The sequence below is a fragment of the Lampetra planeri genome, chromosome 57, assembly GCF_965212315.1.
Source record: "Lampetra planeri chromosome 57, kcLamPlan1.2.h2, whole genome shotgun sequence".
NCBI lineage: Eukaryota > Metazoa > Chordata > Hyperoartia > Petromyzontiformes > Petromyzontidae > Lampetra > Lampetra planeri.
The window spans coordinates 4,973,555-4,995,728 of NC_136163.1; the positions used below are offsets into that span (position 1 = coordinate 4,973,555).

At 53.0% G+C, this 22,174-nt stretch overlaps 1 protein-coding gene across 1 annotated transcript; it reads left to right on the top strand.

Moving 5' to 3' along the window:
• The first annotated feature begins 1,417 nt into the window (after positions 1-1,417).
• LOC144735900 (frizzled-4-like) lies at positions 1,418-21,754 on the top strand. Its single transcript, XM_078618480.1, has 2 exons — positions 1,418-3,233; positions 19,117-21,754. The coding sequence occupies exons 1-2, from the start codon at positions 2,874-2,876 to the stop codon at positions 20,608-20,610; spliced, it is 1,854 nt and encodes a 617-aa protein (XP_078474606.1). The 5' UTR covers positions 1,418-2,873; the 3' UTR covers positions 20,611-21,754.
• Positions 21,755-22,174: the final 420 nt, after the last annotated feature.

Genomic DNA, 22,174 nt, shown 5'->3' on the forward strand with positions numbered 1-22,174 from the left:
AGCGACGATGATCTGAACCGGTTTCTGAGCCCTAGGTTGACTCAGCCTCAAACGATCAAACCTGGTGCGGTGTTTCAAACATCGCCGCTGGGTAGACAGAGGTGGTGCTGGCCAACACACTCCCTTGCCCCCCACAGTCTGAGCAGGCTACACGGGGGAGCTTTGTGACCTGCAGTGCGGGTCAGACGGATCAGTGTCTTCTATATCGAGTCCTCAACACGGGTGGAGGGAATGAACGAGTGGAGTTCACTTGAACGGTCACCATGACGATAGAACAGTCACAAGGAGGCGGCTCACCACTCCATCACATCACCAAGTCACAAACTCAACGGATCACGTATCCACGTTGCCCGCACAAAGCACTCAATAGCACGGTCACTCACTCGCTTCCTCACCTGAAAACTCACCTACCCAGCAACACACTCACTCACCTATCCACTGACACACTCACTCACTCACCAACCTATCCACTCACTCACCAACCTATCCACTCACCTATCCAGTAGCACACTCACTCACCTATCCACTGACACACTCACTCACTCACCAACCTATCCACTCACCTATCCAGTAGCACACCAATCCACTCACTCCCTATCCACTGACACACTCACTCACTCACTCACCAACCTATCCACTCACCTATCCACTGACACACTCACTCACTCACCAACCTATCCACTCACCTATCCAGTAACACACCTATCCACTCACTCACCTATCCACTGACACACTCACTCACTCACCAACCTATCCACTCACTCACCAACCTATCCACTCACCTACCCAGCAACACACTCACTCACCTATCCACTGACACACTCACTCACTCACCAACCTATCCACTCATTCGCCGATCCACTCACATATCCAGTAACACACCAATCCACTCACGCGCCTATCAACAACTCAAAACAAAGGCCCCCCGTAAAGGCTTTAACGTATTCTTGGGGCAAGTGCTGTTAGCGAGCACACACGAAGGCCGGGACGACACACGAGGTGGTGGGTGGTCAATACCACGCCGGGCCGCCTTTGTCTCCCCATTGGTGATGTTTACACACCGCGCCAGGTACTCACTGTTAAGGCTGAGTCGACCTAGGGGAGGCCCGGTCCTGGGTCTCTCCTAGGTCCACTCAACCTCAAATGAATACCCTCTGCGGTGTGTAGTGTGGGGGGGAGAGTGGATCTTTGTCTTTGCGTTGCGCGCGCTCAAAATCCACTTGGGGCTTGCGGCAGCGAGCCGAACGCGAATGGCTCAAGCAACTCCTCTCTCTCTCACTCGCTCTGGCTCTCCATTGGCTTCCCAGCCCGGGTGAGCAATCCCAACCCGGGTGAGCCATCCCACCCTCGACAATGCTTCCTCGCCACCCTATTGGCTGGAGCTGCACTCCTCCCCTCCCCCTCTTCGCTCACTCTCTCTCCCTCCCTTCCCATCCTTGGCTCTCCCTCGGCTTGCATACTCCGCACACCACCACCTCCTGTTGCTGATGCCTGACGCTGCTGGGGGGTGGCCGCCGCCGCTGCTGCTGTCACCTCGCGCCGTCTCCGTTCCCTATTGCGGGACCACAGCGCTCCTCCTCCAACACCACCACGACGTCTATCACCGTGGAAGTCCGCGGCCAATAGCAGACATCGGAGACCCCCCCCCTCCACCCTACCCCTACCTTGTTGCGGATGAGTGCACGATGCGCCCGTTGGGCAGCCGAAGTTTCAGTTCGCCGCGCGCGCCCTGAAGTTGCGACAGCGGCGAACGAGACGAGAAGACCTTGACGCGCGCCTCGAGGTGCGACCCAGCCTGGCACAAGCGCAGCGGGGACCCCAACCGACGCTTCGTGGCTAGACGGCGGCTGCTGTTGCGTTGCGCGGAGGGAGCGGCAAAGTTGCTTGTTGCTTGATACCCCCCCCCCAACTCCTACTCCTCAGCCCCCCCCCTCCCCGTTGCTGCAGTGGCAAGAGTCTTGGCTTGAGACTGGGACCAGGGAGTGGAACTTTTGTCGGAGGCGAGGAGAGCAAAGCGGCTGCGTGCGCCGAGAGGGAAGAGGCCACACGGCACCTGGGAACTTACCAAATCCGCGTGTGCCCAGGACGTCCGGAGTTGGTTGTGCCCGCGACGTTGAACGTTCGGCACCTCGGGACTTTATCATCAACAGCAGCATCATCATCATCAGCAGCAACATCATCATTATCATCAGCAGGATCAGCAGCAGCATCCTCATCAGCAGGATCATTATCATCAGCAGCGGCGGCTATCATCAGCGGTATAATAATCGGTCGCTGAAACATTACCTGTAACGGAGAAGTGCAAGCAGCATCAGTGTCAGCAGCAGCAGCATCATCATCAGCAGCAGCAGCACCACTGTCAACAGTAGCCGAAACATCATCGCCAAGTCCACCACTATCACCACCACCACCACCATAGCAACAGTAGTCTAAACTTCACCATCATCAGCAACATCATCATCCACCTACTCTACCATCAGCAACACCAGCAGGAGCAGCAGAAACATATTCGGCAACATCATCATCATCCACCTACTCCATCAGCAGCATCATCATCATCAAAACCACCGCAATCATCACCAACATCACCACCATCATCAACAGCGGTAGATACATCACCTACCAACTCCTTCTGCAGTAACGTCAGCACCATCACCACCACCACTACCATCACCAACATCACCATCATCAGCAACATCATCATCCACCTTCTCCAGCAGCATCATCATCATCAACACCACCGCAATCATCACCAACATCACCACCATCATCAACAGCGGTAGAAACATCACCTACCAACTCCTTCTGCAGTAACGTCACCATCACCATCACCAACAGAGCATCGGGTTGACAGGCAGAGCCTCAACACCGTCATGGGGCGTCTAAGGACGGCGTCGCTGCCACCGTCTCGCCGCCTGCTACCGCCGCAGCAGCCGCGGCTGCTGCTGCTGCTGCCGCTGCAGCTGTCACTGCTGCTGCTGTTGACGATGCACGGAGTGCCGAGACCCGCGGCCGCGTTCGGAGTCGCCGTGGGTCTGGCGGCGGGCGACGGCGGCGACGACGACGAAGACGAGCGGAGATGCGAGCCCATCCGCATCTCCATGTGCCACCACCTGGGCTACAACGTGACCCGCATGCCCAACCTGCTGGGCAACGAGCTGCAGTTGGACGCCGAGCTGCAGCTGCAGACGTTCACGCCGCTCATCCAGTACGGGTGCTCGCAGCAGCTGCAGGTAGGCGGAGATGTTGACGACCGCGCCTGGTGTACGGGAGGTTCGTGGGTTCAATCCCGACCCTGACGGATGTTGATGGATATTTGGAGTTTGCGTGTCTCTCTCTCGTCATAATCGCAGTGGCTATGAGATGTTGTCTACCTCGCCTGGTTTGCAGGAGGTTCGTGTGTTATATCCCGACCCTGACGCCTGCTGCTGTATATTTGGAGTTTGCGGTGTCTCTCTCTCTCTGTCCGTGGTCGCGTGGTTTTTTCTCGTGCGTTGAGAGTTCCTTGGCTGCTGTTAATGTCCACGCGATAAGCCCACTTCGTCGGGCTATCATTTGTGGCCAGATCGCTTCTGAAAAAAAGCTACGTCGCTCAGTGGACTTTAGCAGGTAAAATTAGAAAGTTTAGTTTAGATTGATGGTGGAGGTGGTGGTGGTGGTAATGATGGATGGAGAGGGTGGTGGTTATCGTGGGGGAGCGGTGGTGTAGCGGTTAGCGCGCTGCACTACAAACCCAGCCATCCGAGTTCGATTCCCGCTCACGGATAACACCAGTGACGATTATCTGAACCGGTCCTGGGTTTCCCTTAGGTCGACTTAGCCTCAAATGTGTACTTCGTGGGGGTATGTAAGCGTCGTTAGTGGGGAGACAAAAACGGTCGAGCGTCGTGCTGGCCACCCATCCCTCGTGTGCCGTCCCGGCCTTCATAGGTGGTGATGATGATGGTCGTGGTGATGGTGATGATGATGGTCGTGGTGATGGTGATGATGATGGTCGTGGTGATGGTGATGATGATGGTCGTGGTGATGATGGTCGTGGTGATGATGGTCGTGGTGATGATGATGGTGGTGGTAGTGGCCATGAAGATAATGATCACGGTGGAAACGGTGATGATGGTGATGATGGTCGTGGTGATGATGGTGATGATGGTGGTGACCATGAAAATAATGGTGATGGTGAAGACGGTCATAGTGGTAGTGACCATGACGACGATGATCATGGTGGGAACGGTGGTGATAGTGATGATGGTCATGGTGGTGGCAACGATAATAGTGGTTGTTGTGGTAATGATTATGATGGCGGTGAGAATGATGGTGGTGTGGTGATGATGGTGCTGATGGTGGTGATAATTGTGGTGTCATGATGATGGCACTCGTGATGACGGTGATGGTGGTGATGATGGGCATGACCGTGATGATACAGTAGAAATACACATGCGTGAAACTGTATAAGAAACAGGGCGATCCATCTACAGATACCCCACCAACACGACATGGATGCGTCACAGATGCAACGACAATGTAACTCCAAAGCCTCTCTCCACGCGTCCCACCAATCTCAATAGACATGGCATCTCGTAAACACTCTTCTCGCGTAAACATCCGTGTCGTCGCCTTCGCAATAGGCAATCGCGTTGGTTGGCAAGAAAGGAAAAGGTGCAGTAGAAGTCAGTGGGGTATCCCTACGTGGATCACAGTTATGTATGTACACGTACGTGTGTATGCATGCGGAGTGGTGGCGCAATGGTTAGCGCACTGGTGCTTTGAGCCCAGCGTTCAGAGTAACATCAGTGGCCAGTTATATTGTCTAGATCTGAACCGGTCCTAGTACTTTTCGATTTAAAGCTTTCGTGACTGCAGGGATTCATCTTCTTGGTTCTTTCGGTAAAGTCACGTAGAAGGGAAATAATAAAATAATAAAAAGAAAACATAATAAAATACAATTCTCACGACGTTTCGGCCACAAGCAGCCGTCCTCAGGTGAAGAACAGGGCTGTCGGAAAGACAGTGTCTGAATGTTTCAAAAATAAAACATAATAAAATACAATTCTCACGATGTTTCGGCCACAACGCAAGCAGCCGTCCTCAGGTGAAGAACAGGGCTGTCGGAAAGACAGCGTCTGAAACATTCAAACGGAAAGACAGCGTCTGAAACATTCAGACGCTGTTTTTTCCGACAGCCCTGTTCTTCACCTGAGGACGGCTGCTTGCGTTGTGGCCGAAACGTCGTGAGAATTGTATTTTATTATGTTTTATTTTTATTCTTTTATTATTTCCCTTCTGCGTGACTTTTACCGAAAGAACCAAGAAGACGGTCCTAGTACGTTGAAGCCGTCTTGCCCAGCGTTGTGAATGTGTGTTTCACCAGCAGTGGATAGATGAAGAAAGTGAATATGAATGCGTGCGTCTCAGCGGGCGAATCGGTGGCGGTGCATTGTGGGACCGCTGCGTTCCGAACCCGGCGTCCCGAGTTCGATTCCCGTTCATCAATTTTGCGAGTGACTCTTGCAAGTTTTCGGAACCGGGCGCGGGCATCCCCACAGTCAACTCAGCCTCAAATCAGTGCCTCGTGCTGTGTGTCAACATCAGTGCAGGAGGAGACTAAAGGACGACCGGGCAGGTTGGTTTTTGTTTGAGCGTCATATCAAAGCCCCTTCGTTTGCCGCAGCGGCCTTAATAGGTGCTCGCTAACAGAAACTTGCCCAGAAAGTTTGTTAAGGCTACACGCGGGAGCTTTGTCTTTGCGAGTCTAATGGGAAGAATTGGGGGGGGGGGGGTCGAGGCTAAATGGAATCTTTGGTGGTGGTGGTGGTGGTGGGGAGGTTTGTGACTTAAACCGTGAAATTCCACGGGTATTTTCCAGCAAACAAAACAACACGCTTCGAGGCTCGGCTGCGTTTCACTCGCTCCGCGCGCCTGAGTTCGAGCCCCCCCCCACCCCTCGCCACCGCCAAGCAGAGGTCGCAACCGGGTACCCGTACCCTACCCGACACCCGACCAGGGTCACAAACGGTACCCGTTTGTGACCCTGGTCCGGCCGGGTACGGGTACGGGTAAGGAATCAAAACCCGTTTGCGACCTCTGCCGCCAAGCATGGGAGCCCGCGTCCGAGTGACATCCGAACTTTGCCCCCGCTCCGAGACTGTGGAGCTGAAGGTCGTCACCCCCACGCGGTGCTTAAGCGTGGCCAGACAAGCTCCACGGTCGACCACGGCGTGGGTGGGGAGCAGGGCCTCATGTCCAGCACGAGGTCTTCGCTCTTGCACCACCGATTAGCGCGGTTGGCTACGTACGGTGCGAAAGAAGTTCAACGCACGTACTGCCCATAGACTAACAAACACTACCCATAGACTAACACTGCCCATAGACTCAACACTACCCATAGACTCAACACTACCCATAGACTCAACCAGAGGTGTGGACTCGAGTCATGTGACTTGGACTCGAGTCAGACTCGAGTCATGAATTTGATGACTTGCGACTCGACTTGGACTTGCATAACAATGACTTTGTCCCACCTATGAGATGTGGACTCGAGTCATGTGACTTGGACTCGAGTCAGACTCGAGTCATGAATTTGATGACTTGCGACTCGACTTGGACTTGCATAACAATGACTTTGTCCCACCTCTGGACTCAACACTGCCCATAGACTCAACACTGCCCATAGACTCAACACTACCCATAGACTAACAAACACTACCCATAGACTAACACAGCCCATAGACTAACACTACCCATAGACTAACACAGCCCATAGACTAACACAGCCCATAGACTAACAAGCAGTACCCATAGACTCAACACTACCCATAGACTAACACTACCCATAGACTAACACTACCCATAGACTCATCACTACCCATAGACTAACACTACCCATAGACTCATCACTGCCCATAGACTAACACTGCCTATAGACTAACACTGCCCATAGACTAACACTACCCATAGACTCAACACTGCCCATAGACTAACACTACCCATAGACTAACACTGCCCATAGACTCAACACTACCCATAGACTCAACACTACCCATAAACTCAACACTGCCCATAGACTAACACTACCCATAGACTAACACTGCCCATAGACTCAACACTACCCATAGACTCAACACTACCCATAGACTCAACACTACCCATAGACTTAACACTACCCATAGACTCAACACTGCACCTCCGATTAGCGCGGTTGGCTACGTACGGTGCGAAAGAAGTTCAGCATATGTACAGCAGTGGATTGGCAAAGGGCTATTGTGTTGTTATTATCATTATAGTCACTCCTGTTTGCTTTGCAACGAAATATAAATGACATCTGTCACGTCTTCCTGGACTCACAGTACAGTGGGCGGCTATCTCGTGTCGTGATACATTTGCCTCGATAATTCTGCGTCGTAATATTTGTTCGCGGTCACTAGGATTCAAAAGAATGTTCTGCCGAAGGAATTGCATTGATTGGAGCGCTGGTTGAAACGTTTGAGCAATTGTGGATGTATGTTGGACATCTTACGCATCGTACTAATCAGCGTCGTTATATTTGTAAAATGTATTCTTTACTCCCAACCCTTCAATGTCGCTATCCATAATAATAATTATTAATAATACATGTCTTCCCAGCTTCTTCTTGCACCCTGTCAACTCGATTCAATGTTTATCTGTTCCACGCCAAAATCATGTGCAGCCAGTTACCCAGCTAGCTTCGGTGTCAACGGCCCAGCAGCAGCAGCAGCCGCTAACAATGTTGGGGTGCAAAGGAGCCCAGCCATCAGCCAGCCTGGAACCTCGAGGCAATGATAATGTTTTTTTAAAATAGTACTGTACTGTAGTGTGATGCAATGTCACTTTAAAAATAGCGTCCCAACATGTGACGCGTGCATCGGTTGAGGTCATTCGTACGGGAGTGAGTGAATGGGCACGAGCGGTAGAACGGGTGGTGATTGTGATGTCGGGGGAGACAAATTGGTGACCTTTATGGGCAGATAGATTCCATTGAGACCACGGGGAGTCACTCTGCTCTCTCTCTCTGTCTCAGACACGGGAGAGAGCCGAGTCTGAAGTATAAAGGGTGAGTGTGGAGACGAGACAATGTGAGACCCAAAGGTGATGACATTGCTCTACCAATAAGACAATTCTAATAATGTACAGCACTTTGTAAGTCCACTGCTGGGTGGAGGCCTCCCTACTCTGTATACCACGGTGGCTCGGAGATGTTAACTACCTCGCTTGGTGTACAGGAGGTCGTGGGTTCGATCCCGACCTTGATGCCTGCTGCTGATTATTTTGAGTTTGCGTGTCTCTCTCATCATCATCATCACGGTGGCTAGGATATGTTAACTACCTCGCCTGGGAGTTTGCGTGTTCTCCCCGTGGTCGCGTGGATTTTTCTCCGGGTCCTCCGGGTTTTCCCGTCCACTTTACGCACCACGCGTTTAGAGTTTTTGGCTGCTGTGAAATGTTCACGTTATGAGCCACTTCGTTGTGTCCAGGGGTCGCTTCTGAAAAGGAGCTAGACAGCTCAGCGGGCTTCACCTGTCAAAATAAACATTCGGCCGTATCGGTCGTGGGTGGGTGGAGAGGAGGCAACACAAGCTTCCACCTGAAGACGGATGCTTGTGTTGCCTCCGAAACGTCGTGATTTTTATTTTATTTTTATTTTACTTTTATTAATTTAAAATTTTTACCTACGTGACTTCACCCAAAAATCCTAAGAATATGAATACTTCACGCTGCTCAGAGCGGGTTAGTGAAGGGGGGCCGGCATAGGACGACTCACGCGCCACTAATGTTAGCCGTGGCAAGGGTGTGGGTAGCGGGGGGGGGGGGTCGAACTCAGAAGATCTTAGAAGTTCTTTCGGTAAAGTCACGCAGAAGGGAAACAATAAAATAATATTAATATAAAACAATAACATTCTCACGACGTTTCGATTGCAACACATGCAATCATCATCAGCTGTGAAAAACCACAGCAATAAAATTTGAATTTTTCTTGCTGGGTTCAGAGCACAGCGCTGCGAATAGACACTTGCGCCACGGACGATGCTGGCACGTGGGGGGTTCGGGGGAGGGGATGGGAGAAGGAGGGGGGGGGCTACGTACGGTGCGAAAGAAGTTCAACGAACATACAGAACCCGCGCCACGCACCGGAGCGAGCGAGATAGCGAGAGAGGATAGAAAACAGGGGGAACATCGACATAGAGTAGGGACAGAGGGGGTAGAGACTTTGACTTGTAAACAACTTTTATTGCCGCCAGCAGCAACAGCACTGGAGGCAGGGGCGGTTTCTTCATTAGGGCGACTGGGCGACGCACCACCAATCTCAGCCGTCACTGTGCCTCTGGATATAGTCCAATCAGCGTCATGTCACGTTCTGTGGAGTACCGCCTCTTTTTGGGCGATTTCACTCCGGCTGAGAATCGCCCCGAGTGGTCCCATAGACTTACATTCAAAGATGTTTTTTTTCGAAAGGCGGGCGCTGCAATGCATTCTCTATGGCTTCCGGGAGGGCTCGCACTAACGTGCTTACGTCATCATACGTAAGCACGTTTCAGTCAACAATATTATTTGTCGCCACCTAGTGGAATCTTTAATAAAAGAAACTAAGTGGATTGTAATAATAGTGAGATAGAAACAAACAAGATGTATTGTAAGAGTCACTTTATTTTTCATTAATATTAAAGAAGTGAAGTTGCCTTTACATGCTTAAGCTGTTAATTTATCCATTGCATGGGTGGACCTTATCCTTATCAATCATCCAGACATTTGCCCCCCCTGAGAGATTTTGCAGGAGCCGCCACTGACTGGAGGCGATTCCGATACGAAATACACAAAGTCACCAGCAAACAAATTAAACAAACGCTACAAATCTAAGCGCTGTGGCGCTAAATGCGCCGCGCACAACACGAAAGAAAAGCCACGTGGTGGTGGTGTTCATCGCGCACGCCACGGTGACGAGCGAGCGCTTCAGAAGGTGAACACGAGGGTGCCGTCCACGCTGGTACAGAGAGGGGCTTGTCCTGCTCCCCGGGGTTCGAAGAAGACGTGAGAGAGAGAGAGCTGGAGGAGCTGCAAGGTCGGACCGCGCAGGGGCTTTGGTCGAATCGGAAGGAGTCGCCTCGGAGCCTGACTTAGCCTCGGCTATTTCCAGGCGACGCGGGCTGCCGAGTGGTGTGTCATGAGCGGGCACCGTGCAGCAGCAGCAGCGGCAGCGGCTACAGCTACAGCTACAGCAGCAGCAGCGGCAGCGGCTACAGCTACAGCTACAGCAGCAGCAGCGGCAGCGGCTAAATCGAGCAATGACCACGACAGTCAAAAGTAGTGGCACGTGATTTCCGGCACGAATGAGTAATCGATTAATCGTTGCTCGTATCATCGCTTGTATTTGTGTGTGTATTTTTGACAGCCCTGTAGAGCTACTTGTAGAAATTCCACATTCCTAAGACGGGCTTAGGGGAGGGGGGGCGATTCTATTTAGACTGTTGACTTCTGCATGAAGCGATACTAATTTTACCGGCGCCTGGAGGGCTGATTGGCTGAGTAAACAAGCATGAACCCCTCCCCAAGACCAGGGTTCGAACTCGCAACATGTTTAATGGTCGCGAACCGCTCGCTTGAATCACCGGCCCACGTGGATCATCAACAACAACAACAACACCGCCGTCACAAACAGAACCTGCGCTATCCTCATCACTATAATCATCACTGTCATCATCATCATCACTATTATCATCATCATCACTGCCATCATCATCACATCATCATCATCATCATCATCACTGTCATCATCATCATCACTATCATCATCATCATTGCCATCATCATCACTATCATCAGCATCACTGTCATCATCATCACTGTCATCATCAGCATTATCATCCTAGTCCACTGTTGATTATGTTAACATACTTTTCGTCATTATTATTATTGCCAAAATTCATCATCACGATCGCGATCCGTCATCGTGGCTCTAATCGTCGTGCGCGATTAATGCTGTGATCATCATCATCATCATGGTCGTGTCTAATATCATCATCATCATCCTATATTAATTATATCATAGTCATCATCATCATCTTCGCCGTCTTCATCACGTTGTACCGTTTAACCGCTTCACCGAACACACAAAGGCCAACAGCGTATCCGTCGTCAGCACCGCACGTCGCGTCTTCTCGCGCACCGCGGCGAATCATGAATCAACACTTAAATCAATTGTCGACGCCGCCGCCGCCGCCGCTGCTGAGCCTACCAAACTAATTGCACGAATTGGCGACGGTCCGTTGTCAGAAACGTCGCCAGATGCGCGCGCGGTGTTACCATCGACCGTTTATTCTAGATTTGAAGCTTTCGTGACCGCAAGGATTCATACTCTTAGGGTTTTTTTTCGGTAAAGTCACGTAGGTAAAATAAAATAATAATGCGAAAAGATAAATAATAAAAAAATAATAGAAGAGATAATAGAAATAAAATAATAAATCACGACGTTTCGGAGGCAACACAAGCTTCCGTCTTCAGGTGGAACCGTCACAGCACGATTGCTGTATCAAGTGAAGTAAAGAGGACACAGCAATCGTGCTGTGACGGTTCCACCTGAAGACGGAATCTTGTGTTGCCTCCGAAACGTCGTGATTTATTATTTTATTTCTATTATTTCTTCTATTTTTTATTCTTATTTATCTTTAATTATTTTTATTTAATTTTTACCTACGTGACTTTACCGAAAAAACCTAAGAGTATACCATCGACCGTGTTGAGTCGCGGTGTTGCGCTATCAAAACAGATTCGTGTGTGCCCAGCGGTCCGCGTCCATTCACGCTGCTGCGTTATCGCGTTCATCATCGGCACCGCCCACCACCATCATCATCATCATCGGTCTTCCTTATCACCTCCATCACCACCACCGCCACCACTGTCGCGGTCGTCACGACTGGTTTGGTTGTTATCAGCCCCCGTGATCGCGACAGAGCAATCTCTAATGAGCGCCGAATAATCAAAATCGCGCTCGGTAGTGCAGCGGCTGCGACTAAAAAGCGCTTTGAATGCCTCTCGCCCACCGCAACACCGGGGCACCGTACGGACTAACTCACCCTAACGCTCACCCCGACACTCGCTGGCCATCTCACCCGTCTTCGCGTGGCCGTGGCGACCTTCGTAGGGGCTTGCCACTCGCTAACAGCACTTGCCCCGATCGTGCGTTAAAGGCCGTAGGGGGGGGGGGGATCGTTGGCTTTGGTACTCCTAACGTGTGCAGTTTAAACCGTGCAAATATTTGAGAGGCTGAATCTATATGGGCGCTCCGTTTGTATCATCAATTTTATTTTCGCACGCGTTCTGGACAATTTTTGTACGTGGGGGAGCGGTAGTACGCCACGAAACCACGACCCACCCGAGTTCGATTCCCGCTCACGACCGAACAGCAGTGGCAGCGACAACATTGGAAACCGGTCCTAGGCCTCCCTCTAGGTCGACTCAGCCTCAAATGAGTACCCGGTTTTCGGGTTACGGGAGTCAACGGCGTGGCGTTGTTCCACACGCCCCCCTCGTGCACCGCGCTGGTGAAACTTCACAGGTTGCTACTCGCGAGCAGATCATCGCGGGTGATCTTTGCGAGTAGCCGCAGTTGCTGTGCGAACAATGTGGCAAGCATTTGACGTGTCCTCTTGCGCGAGGCCCCACCCGCTTATTGCTGACAGTTTGAAAGACGTCGTGAACCCCCAACGCGCCTCGCTCTCTAATCCACGTGTTCCCTTCCTGGGCGCACTTCGGTGTCAATTATTCCAAGCACGCGCGCCCGTCACCGCAAGCCCCACCAACCCCCCCCCCGTGGTTCGTGGGGCACTTTTCCCTTCTCCGTTAGTTCCACTGCTCGCCGTTTTGGCGTCGTTCTCTGGTCTGACGCTGGTGGCGAGACCAGGTCATGAAGAAGGCCGCCGTCTCTGCTGTAGACCAATCAGTTTCAAAGACAATGAACGTTGATCATTACCAGAGCGTGCTTTGTTTGCATGTTCACAGCAAGTACTGTGCGTGGTCAATGCAGAAACTTGATTCCATGCAAGACGTAGCTATTCGGCGTTTTGGACATCTTAACACCTCCTGTTTGATCGCCAGAATGGGATTAAACGTATTCTTATTTTTCGTACGTTCCACCTTTGTTTGTTCAAGACCGCGGGCGGTGATTTTTAAATCCTTTATATTAAGTTCACTTGCTTGCTTGCTTGCGCGCTTACGACCGTGCACATTTTTCGGTCGTTTTTAAACCCACTTCCCGTGATCCAATCGAGCTGACATTTTGCACACAGACTCGTTGTGCGTGACAATTTTTTTTCGTGAAAAAAATTTCCCAAAATTTTACACTTTTTAGGTAAATTTTGTTTTTATATTTAATTACCAATTGCTTAATGGTGGCAGGCAATCATCTGACCCATAGGTGGCAGCCATCTCAAGCCAGAGGACGAGAGGACTCTAGCCGCCCGTTTCAAAGACCAATGTGGGCTGGGTTGTGGCCCATTGAACACGCATATAAAGGATTTATAGTGAAAAACTTTGTTTTTACGGGTTAATTTTTCCGAACCACGTGGCAGGCACACACAAAGCAGGGGTGGCACTGCAATCTGATTCATAAACGCGTTCTTCATTCGGCACATCGGTAGCTTGTGAACTATTATCAAAGCAGGAGGTTAATAATCGAAAAAACAAATTAAGCAAGGGCACGTAAATACAACTTACTTTGTTTAATCGACCCCTGTGTATTTATCAACATTATACAACAAACTTAACGACGGAGAACCAGAGGTGCAAGGCTGCCGTGGAGGCTAAGAACCACCGGTTCAATCTTGATTTGAAGCTTTCGTGACACAAGCGCTTGTGTTGCGCTCGAAACGTCGTGATTTGTTTTATTTTTTATTTTATTTCTAACTACGTGACTTTACCGAAAGAACCAAAGAGTAACCACCGGTTCAGTTTGTTGTCCTTCCCTCCCCCCCCCCCAGCACCTCCGATTAGCACGCTAGGATATGTACGGTGCGATGGAAGTTCAACGTTGCATACGTACGCAACGTGAGTTCGTGAACGCATTTTACTCCGCCCCGCTTGGCAACTACAAAGCCACCGTCTCATCAGCGCTAATGCGCGCGCCCTGCTGACGCCTAATGGACCGTGGCCACGCAGTTCGCTGTCACTTAAGTCAACCCACGTGCTCGCGCGATTGCCTCGTGCGATTATTGTGAAAGCGCAGAGGTTGTTAGAGGTGGCGGTGGCGGTGGTGGTTGTGTTGTGTTGTGGCGAAGTCGTTAGGGCATTGCACCACCGGCGGCCTGGAGACTCGAGGTTTGATTCTCCACATTCATATAAGTGGGTCTCTAACAGCACTTGCCCCAAAACGTCTGGTAGGGCTATAGGGGAGGGGGAATATTTGTCTCGTCTTGTGTCGAATATTGTGAAAGGCCAGATGTTAGGCGGGGTGGCGGTTAGCGCAATTGCAACAACGGGCCCGGCGACTTGAGGTTTGATTTCCCAACGACGGTTTTAACTTTAAACAACTATATTTTGCCACTGGTAAAGGAAATGTCTCATAGTGTAAATACTTACCCCGAGCTCTCAATACTCTGATAGTGCGCTGTCTTTGAGTTGTACGCCTTTTGGCGTCATCTGGTCCAACACCAATGGAGACTAGGCTCTAAGAAAAGCTGTCTCAGGTGTGGACCAATCAACTTCAAGGACAGTGCATATCATTATCATCATCAGAGTTGTTTATTTTTTGTTTGCATTTTGACTGCTTGTGTTGTGGTTATTGCAAACATGATGCCTTGTATAAAGGTGTCAGTCTTTGTACCAGTTTAAAGGGTAAAAACCTATCACTACAACGTGGAAAAGTTGGTGATAGAAGCCTCCGACACCACCTCCGCCTGCTCCACGGTCCGCATTGCGCAGGGAGGCCCTCATCCAGCAGTGGATAGAGGAGCGTGCTAAGCAAGAGGTCATTTAGTTCTTGACCTTTGTCAAAGCTGCTGCGGCAACTTGGCTTTTTTAAGAAGTCCCGTGTTGAAACAATTGCGTTCACTGTTTGGTGTGTCTACCGTATTCTTCGGATTATAAGACGCACTGCCCCCTGCCCCCCCCCCCACCTCACCACGATGTATTGTAAAGCAACAGTTGGGAGCACGTCTTATAAGCCGGTAGGAGTGTGTGCGTGTCTGTGTGTCCCAGACCAGATTTTTATAACTTTATTTGGTAAACCACGTGACTTCCGTGTGCCCCCCCCACCCACTTTGAACTCCTCCCATTTATTCCGTCACCGCCCACTGTGAGAACAGACGCTGCTAATCTTCTGTGCAGCAGCGTTTAGGTACTCCTCCTCCCTCCCTACCTCCCCCCTACCTCCTCCCTCCCTCTCTCGCTCCTCCCTCCCTCCTCCTCAAGTGAGCAGTGGTGGAAATTCGACGTTCGTGTGCCAGGGGATAACACGACCGATTTGCGAATGCTGCTGAATTTCTCCAGGATAAACGAACGCGCTGACTCTGAGGTCTGACTTGAGAGTCGGCGTTACGAGTCGCCACTTCACCACCAACGGAGCCCACGAGTTGACGAGGTCGAGACGACTCGAGGCAGGAAGTCACCTCCACGAAGTCTCGTAGAGGGGACCCCTCAAACACGTGGGGGGGGGGGGGGCACTGACGTAATGAGGCCCATGCAGCGTTCCCACGACGCTTAGACAATAGGCCGTAGCCGTGCTTGGGCCGTTCCTAGAGGGCTCGGGGAGAATCTTTGTCCGAACGCGAGACTCCTCGGGCTCGGCATCTTCCACCCTTCGTCCCGTCCCCCCCCCTCCACCCCGCCCCTCCACCCCGCCCCTCCACCCTTCCTCCCCTCGTCTGTGCCACGAGAGGCAGAGAGAAGCGATTGTTTTTGGTTTCGTTAACTGGCAAGTGAAGTAGTTGGGTGGACAGAGCGATGATCTCACGTACAAAGACAAAGAACCCCCGTATAGCCTTAACAGACTGTAGGTGCAAGTGCTGTTAGCGAGCACCTATAAAGGCCGGCACGGCACACGAGGGGGTGGGTGGCCAACACCACGCCCGGCCGCCTTTGTCTCCCTAGCGGCGATGTTTACACATCGCACCAGGTACTCATTTGAGGCTGAGTCGACCCGCACACACCCGCACACGCGCACGTAGACAGAACACTTGATTCCTCCTGGCCAAACTTGCCCTGCTGCGTTCGTCTGCAAGCGGCCTACGAGGTAGGCGCTCGTTGGGACGCACTCGTTCACAGCAGGGGGCTGGGGTGGTGAAGGCGCGTGTGGTTTGTTACGAGACGCGAAAAGTCGGGGGCGATGGGCGCAGCCGTGATAGCATCTCACCAGCCGTGGAGCGTCGCCCAGACTCCGACACGAGACACCTTCCAAACGAGCGTCAATTCTCCGACTTGTCGTCGTCTGGCTCGCTGGTGTCGGCGCAAAGGCAACGACTACTATTTCACATTGCAGGCGGGTTCAAGCCCAGGCAAGGCCGTAATTATAATATATTGGGGGGACACACATCTCCCCCAATATTCAAATATGCTCAAAATATCACCCCCAATATATTGCTATAAAATAGATTTCCGTTTATATGATTGCGGTTATGGTTGTACTTTATTAATCCCTAATCTCTGCGATTACATTACAATGAAACAAGAAAAGGTAAAAAAGAAAAAAAACAGAGCAATGTAATACAATATACACTATTAGACATTAATGTAATAAATAAATAAAAAGTCATTCCTGTGTGTTAGTGCATTTATTTATATTTTAGGCAGGAAATGGCAGGAAATTCGTTTTCAAATTTAGATTTTCTTCTGGGGGGGGGGGGGGGGGGGGGTGGGGAAACCCCCAGACCCCCGTGGAAGATTTGGTCCCCCCCAATGTTGACTCCATGGCTACGGCTTTGAGTCGAGGTAACCACGTCAGGGCTACGCGGAGTAGTGCCATTGCTGTAATGTCTCCTGCTTCGTGTATCTGTGGATCGGGGCATTGCGTCGCTTCAACGTGGTACGGCCTTTGTTCTGGATGACCACAGTCGCACCGACACTGCGGGACAGTTTTCTATTTTCCATTTGTGCATCATCATCATCAGGTATCCGCGTCTGCTGCTGCTGCTGCGATGTAGAGGTGAGGGACCACGAGCAGCTTCGTGTAAGATCAAACCCAGGGGGTCTTCTGCGTTGGGGCGTTCACAGCGTCAATTACCCGGGCGTGATGCTCACGAGATGATGATGATGAGCGTTGCGTGGTGGTGGTGGTGGTGGCACGGATGCGCGCGCCGATAAAACCGCGTGGTTACGGATGATCTCGACGTAAGTGATTAGCGGTGCCGAATGATCAATATCAGAATATTTATTTAAACTGGATGAGATATGGAGCTCTCTTTCACACATGTCCAATTACGAAGTTAATATAAGCAGACAACATCGTATCGGTCTCTGCACGTGATAAATCCCGTATTTCTTAAACACAGACTAATACATCTTCATACTGGAGGAATTCGATGAGCTATGAAGTAATGTTTTCACAGATGTATGGGGTTCACTGTTCCACTGCTGGATTATTTTTTCCGCCAGAGGACGACCGCTTGTGTTGCGATCGAAACGTCGTGATAGATTATTTTTTGTTTTATTTTTCTACCCACGTGACTTTACCGAAAGAACCGAAGAGTATGGATTCCTGCAGTCACGAAAACTTCAAATCAAGAGCGAGTCAGAAAGTGACACCCATCCCCTACACCAGCCGCGCGGCCTTCTGGGAGTGCGTAATTTCGGCAGCATTGGTTCAAGACATCATCATCATCAGCAGCAGGAGCAGCAGAGCCAGGCTCGCTTGAACCAATGCTGGTTACGTGCAAAGAGCCTCTCTCTCTCTCTAAGCGACGGTTTCAACAGATTTGCTGGGACGCGACGGTGGTTAGGAGATGTTAACTACCTCGCCTGGTGTACAGGAGGTCGTGGGTTTGATCCCAACCCTGACGCCTGCTGCTGCATATTTGGAATTTGCGTGCCTCTCTCCTGGTGGTCACGTGGGTTTTTTCATTCCGGGTTTCCCCTCCACATTTTAGAATCAACATCACGCGTTTAGAGTTATTTGGCTGCTATACATTTCCACGTGAACATCGGCCATTGCGTCGAGCTATAATTTGTCTTTGTCAGGTCGCTTCTGAAGAAGTGCTACATTGCAGCTTGTAAAAAAATACACCTGCTAAAAAAATAAATAAAACCGATTTAAATATTTAAAAAAAATAGTTCACGTACTGTGCCCTGCCGGGTGCCGATGTCGTGGCACGGGCCACGACATCGGCACCCGAGTTGCCGGTGCCCACGTGTCAACTTTGACGCGTGACTGCCACCAACAGCCCCTCCCCCCCGCCCCGCCCCTCCCCCCCGCCCCTCCCCCCGCCCCTCCCCCCGCCCCTCCCCCCTCCCCGCCCCCCACTCCCGACCCCAGCGCGTGAGTGCGCGACACTGCGCTATGGACATGGCCGCCCGGGTTCGATTCCCACTCACGGCCAACACCGGTGACGATTATCTGAACCGTTCCCGGGCCTCGCCCTAGGTCGACTCGGCCTCAAATGAGTGTGTGAACATCGCCAAGGCGGTCGGGCGTGGATGCTGGCCACCCACATCCTCGTGTCCCGTTCCGGCCTTCATAGGTGCTCGCTAACAGCGCTCGCCCCAACAGTCTGTTAAGGCTATACGGGGGATCTTTGTCTTTGTACAACTGGGAGCGGTGGCGCAACGGTTAGCGCGCTGCGCTGCGAACCCCTGGGCAAGCCGAGTTCAATTCACGCTCGCGGGCCCAGTGACATTTGGCGAATAGTTCAACCGGTCCTGGGCCTCCCCTAGGTCGACTCAGCCTCAAAGGAGAACCTGGAGGAATCCGATGAGCTATGAAGCTCTTTTTCACCGACGTCCACTAGGGGCGGGTCAGAAAGTTACATCCATATGTGCGTACGCCGGGCACTTCTACATTTCCGCTGCTGAACATACACGAATGTGCTTTGTTATCTCGAGAACAACAATAACAACATCGTCGTCGTCGTTATGGCTGTCGCTAATTGAGAACGTTGCGCGCGTGCTCGTGTGCTCCGCCAGTTCTTCCTGTGCTCCGTCTACGTGCCCATGTGCACCGAGAAGGTGGACATCCCCATCGGGCCGTGCGGCAGCATGTGCCTGGGCGTGAAGACGAGCTGCGAGCCCGTGCTCAACGAGTTCGGCTTCTCGTGGCCCGACAGCCTCAACTGCAGCCGCTTCCCGCCGCAGAACGACCACAACCACATGTGCATGGAGGGCCCCGGCGAGCAGGAGGACGGCGGCGGCGACGACGGCATCGGCAAAGCGGACGACGGGCGGAAGAAGTTGACGTCGCTCGTCGGCGGCGTCGGCGGCGCCGGCGGAGACGAGCCGGACGCTCGGCACGACGCCGACGGCGGCGGCGGCGCCGTCGTAGTGGCGCCGAGCCCCGAGTGCCGGGACATGGGCCCCAACTGGGAGCAGTACGTGTGGGTGCGGCGCGCCGGGCGCTGCGCCCTGCGCTGCGGCTATGACAAGGGCCTCTACGGCCGCCCCACCAAGGAGTTCACCGACCGCTGGATGGCCGTGTGGGCGGGCCTCTGCTTCGTGTCGACCGCCTTCACCGTGCTCACGTTCATGATCGACTCGTCGCGCTTCTCCTACCCGGAGCGGCCCATCATCTTCCTCAGCTGGTGCTACAACGTCTACAGCGTGGCCTACGTGGTGCGCCTGGCTGTCGGCCGCGAGCAGCTCGCCTGCGACCTGGAGGACGCGGCGCCGGAGCCGTTCCTCATCCAGGAGGGCCTCAAGAACACGGGCTGCGCCATCGTCTTCCTCTTCCTCTACTTCTTCGGCATGGCGAGCTCCATCTGGTGGGTGGTGCTCACGCTCACGTGGTTCCTGTCGGCGGGCCTCAAGTGGGGCCACGAGGCCATCGAGCGGCACAGCTCGTACTTCCACATCGCCGCGTGGGCCGTGCCGGCGCTCAAGACCATCGTCATCCTCATCATGCGCCAGGTGGACGCTGACGAGCTCACGGGCCTCTGCTACGTGGGCAACCAGAGCCTGGACGCGCTCACGGGCTTCGTGGTGGCGCCCCTCTTCACCTACCTCGTCGTGGGCACGCTCTTCATCGCTGCGGGCCTCGTAGCGCTCTTCCGCATCCGCTCGAACCTGCAGAAGGGCGGCGCCAAGACGGACAAGCTGGAGAGGCTCATGGTGAAGATCGGCGTCTTCTCGGTGCTCTACACCGTGCCGGCGACGTGCGTCATCGCCTGCTACTTCTACCAGATCTCCAACTGGGACCCGGCGAGGCGGGGCGCGCCCGGCGAGCCGAGCGCCGTCGCCGTCGAGATGGTGCGCATCTTCATGTCGCTGCTCGTGGGCATCACCTCGGGCATGTGGATCTGGTCGGCCAAGACGCTTGGCTCGTGGAGGAGGTGCTCCGGCAGGCTGGTGGGGGGCGCCCGCACCAAGAAGGACGCCAGGGGCTGCGTCGTCGTGGCGGCCGCGGCCGCGGCATCCGGCGCCGTCGGGTGGCTCAAGCCGGGACAGGGGAACGAGACCGCCGTGTGACGTCGGGTGGACCGCTGGCGCCGCCGCCCCCGCTCTGCACCGTTAGCGCCCGAGGTTTGAAGACTGCCGAGGGCGGCCGGTGTGGATCTCGGCGTGTTTGCCGTGGCTACCGGGAGCCTATCAAACGAAACTTTTAAACAGTTTTTTTATTTTACCACTGAGCGATGTAGCTCTTTTTCAGAAGCGACCTTGCCAAAAATGAAGTGACTTGTCGCGGCCGAATACTCTCAACGCGTGACACTGGTTCTAAATGTGGAGGGGAAAACTAGAAGACCCGGGGAAAAATCCACGCGACCACGGAGAGAGAGAGACACGCAACCTCCAGATACACAACAGCAGGCGTCGGGGTCGTGATCGATCCCACGACCTCCTGCATAGCAGGCGAAGTAGTTAACATCTCCGAGCTGCCGCGGCGGCGTTTTGCTTCGTTGAAGTCGAGGGAAACAAGGTTTCGCGTCAACCACAACAATCCACAACAACAAAGCAACAACTTCCCAGGACGTGCGTGCGTTTTTTTTTTACTTCACTCCTGCAGATAAAGTTTGACGTGATGAAGAGCGAGCGTGCCGCGCTTGGGCTGGCCCGCAGGAGCCGGCGCCACGGCCGTCGTCGTCGCTGGGACGCTAACGGGGGGGGGGGGGGGGGGGGGGGGGGGGAGGCACGCCTCGCTGAAACGAACGGAACCCGACGGAGTATTCCGCCACGGTGGCATTCTTCGTTGCAAGGCCCGTGGGCCACCGACAGCCCCTGGCGGTCTTGACGTGTGCCCCCCCCCCACCCCCGAACACAAATTGTGAAAACACCCCTCACCATCACCATCATCATCACTGTGCTGCTGCTGTCAATCCCTCCCCCCCGCAATGGTTTTAAATCTGTGGCGATCCTCTTCACCCTGATGACGTCTTATCAGCCAAAGTGCCAAACCCCCCCCAACTGCGGGACCCTCTCTCCCGTAGAGGAGTCATCCAACGAACTTTCTCCCGGAGGAATGAACTCGGTTTTTGACGTGTTGTTCTTTATTCTATGACGAATACGAAGCTGCCTGGCCGACGTGGCTGGCGAAGGGTGCGTTTCGTGATTTTAGTTTTTTTACGTCGCTGGACAAAAAAAGATTATATGTAAAAAAAATAAAAAATTGACGAAAGATCGAAAGTGACCGCGAGAATCGAACCCCCGGGGGCCGCCGATCGCTGCTGCTGCCGCCGCCGCGGTGTTATGGAGAGCACCTCCCCGTGAGGACGCTGGAACAAAAATCACGCGAGCCCACTCCCGCCCCGGTTATCGACGGCAGTGGCGGCAAATCCCTTCGCGTGGCTGCGACGCCCACCGCCCGCAGCACCAGCGAGCGCCTTCGCGTCAACACTGCGGCGTTTCCCTGCGGGCCGAGACTCTGCAGGGCCGTAGTATCAAGAGCGTAGGCTCGGGGGAGCCGCCGTCATCCAGCAGTGGATTGACCATGGCTGCTGATGATGGTGACGGTCATCATGATGATGGTGGTGGTGGTGGTGAGATTTTTTGTGTGTGTTTAGCTGTTGTCCTTGACCGCGCCCCCCCCCACTCCGAT

Bases quoted from the DNA above. Each gene is read 5' to 3' on its own strand.
- LOC144735900 (XM_078618480.1), top strand. From the start codon at position 2,874: ATGGGGCGTCTAAGGACGGCGTCGCTGCCACCGTCTCGCCGCCTGCTA. The intron at 3,234-19,116 runs GTAGGCGGAGAT...GTGCTCCGCCAG, and splicing joins GGTGCTCGCAGCAGCTGCAG to TTCTTCCTGTGCTCCGTCTA.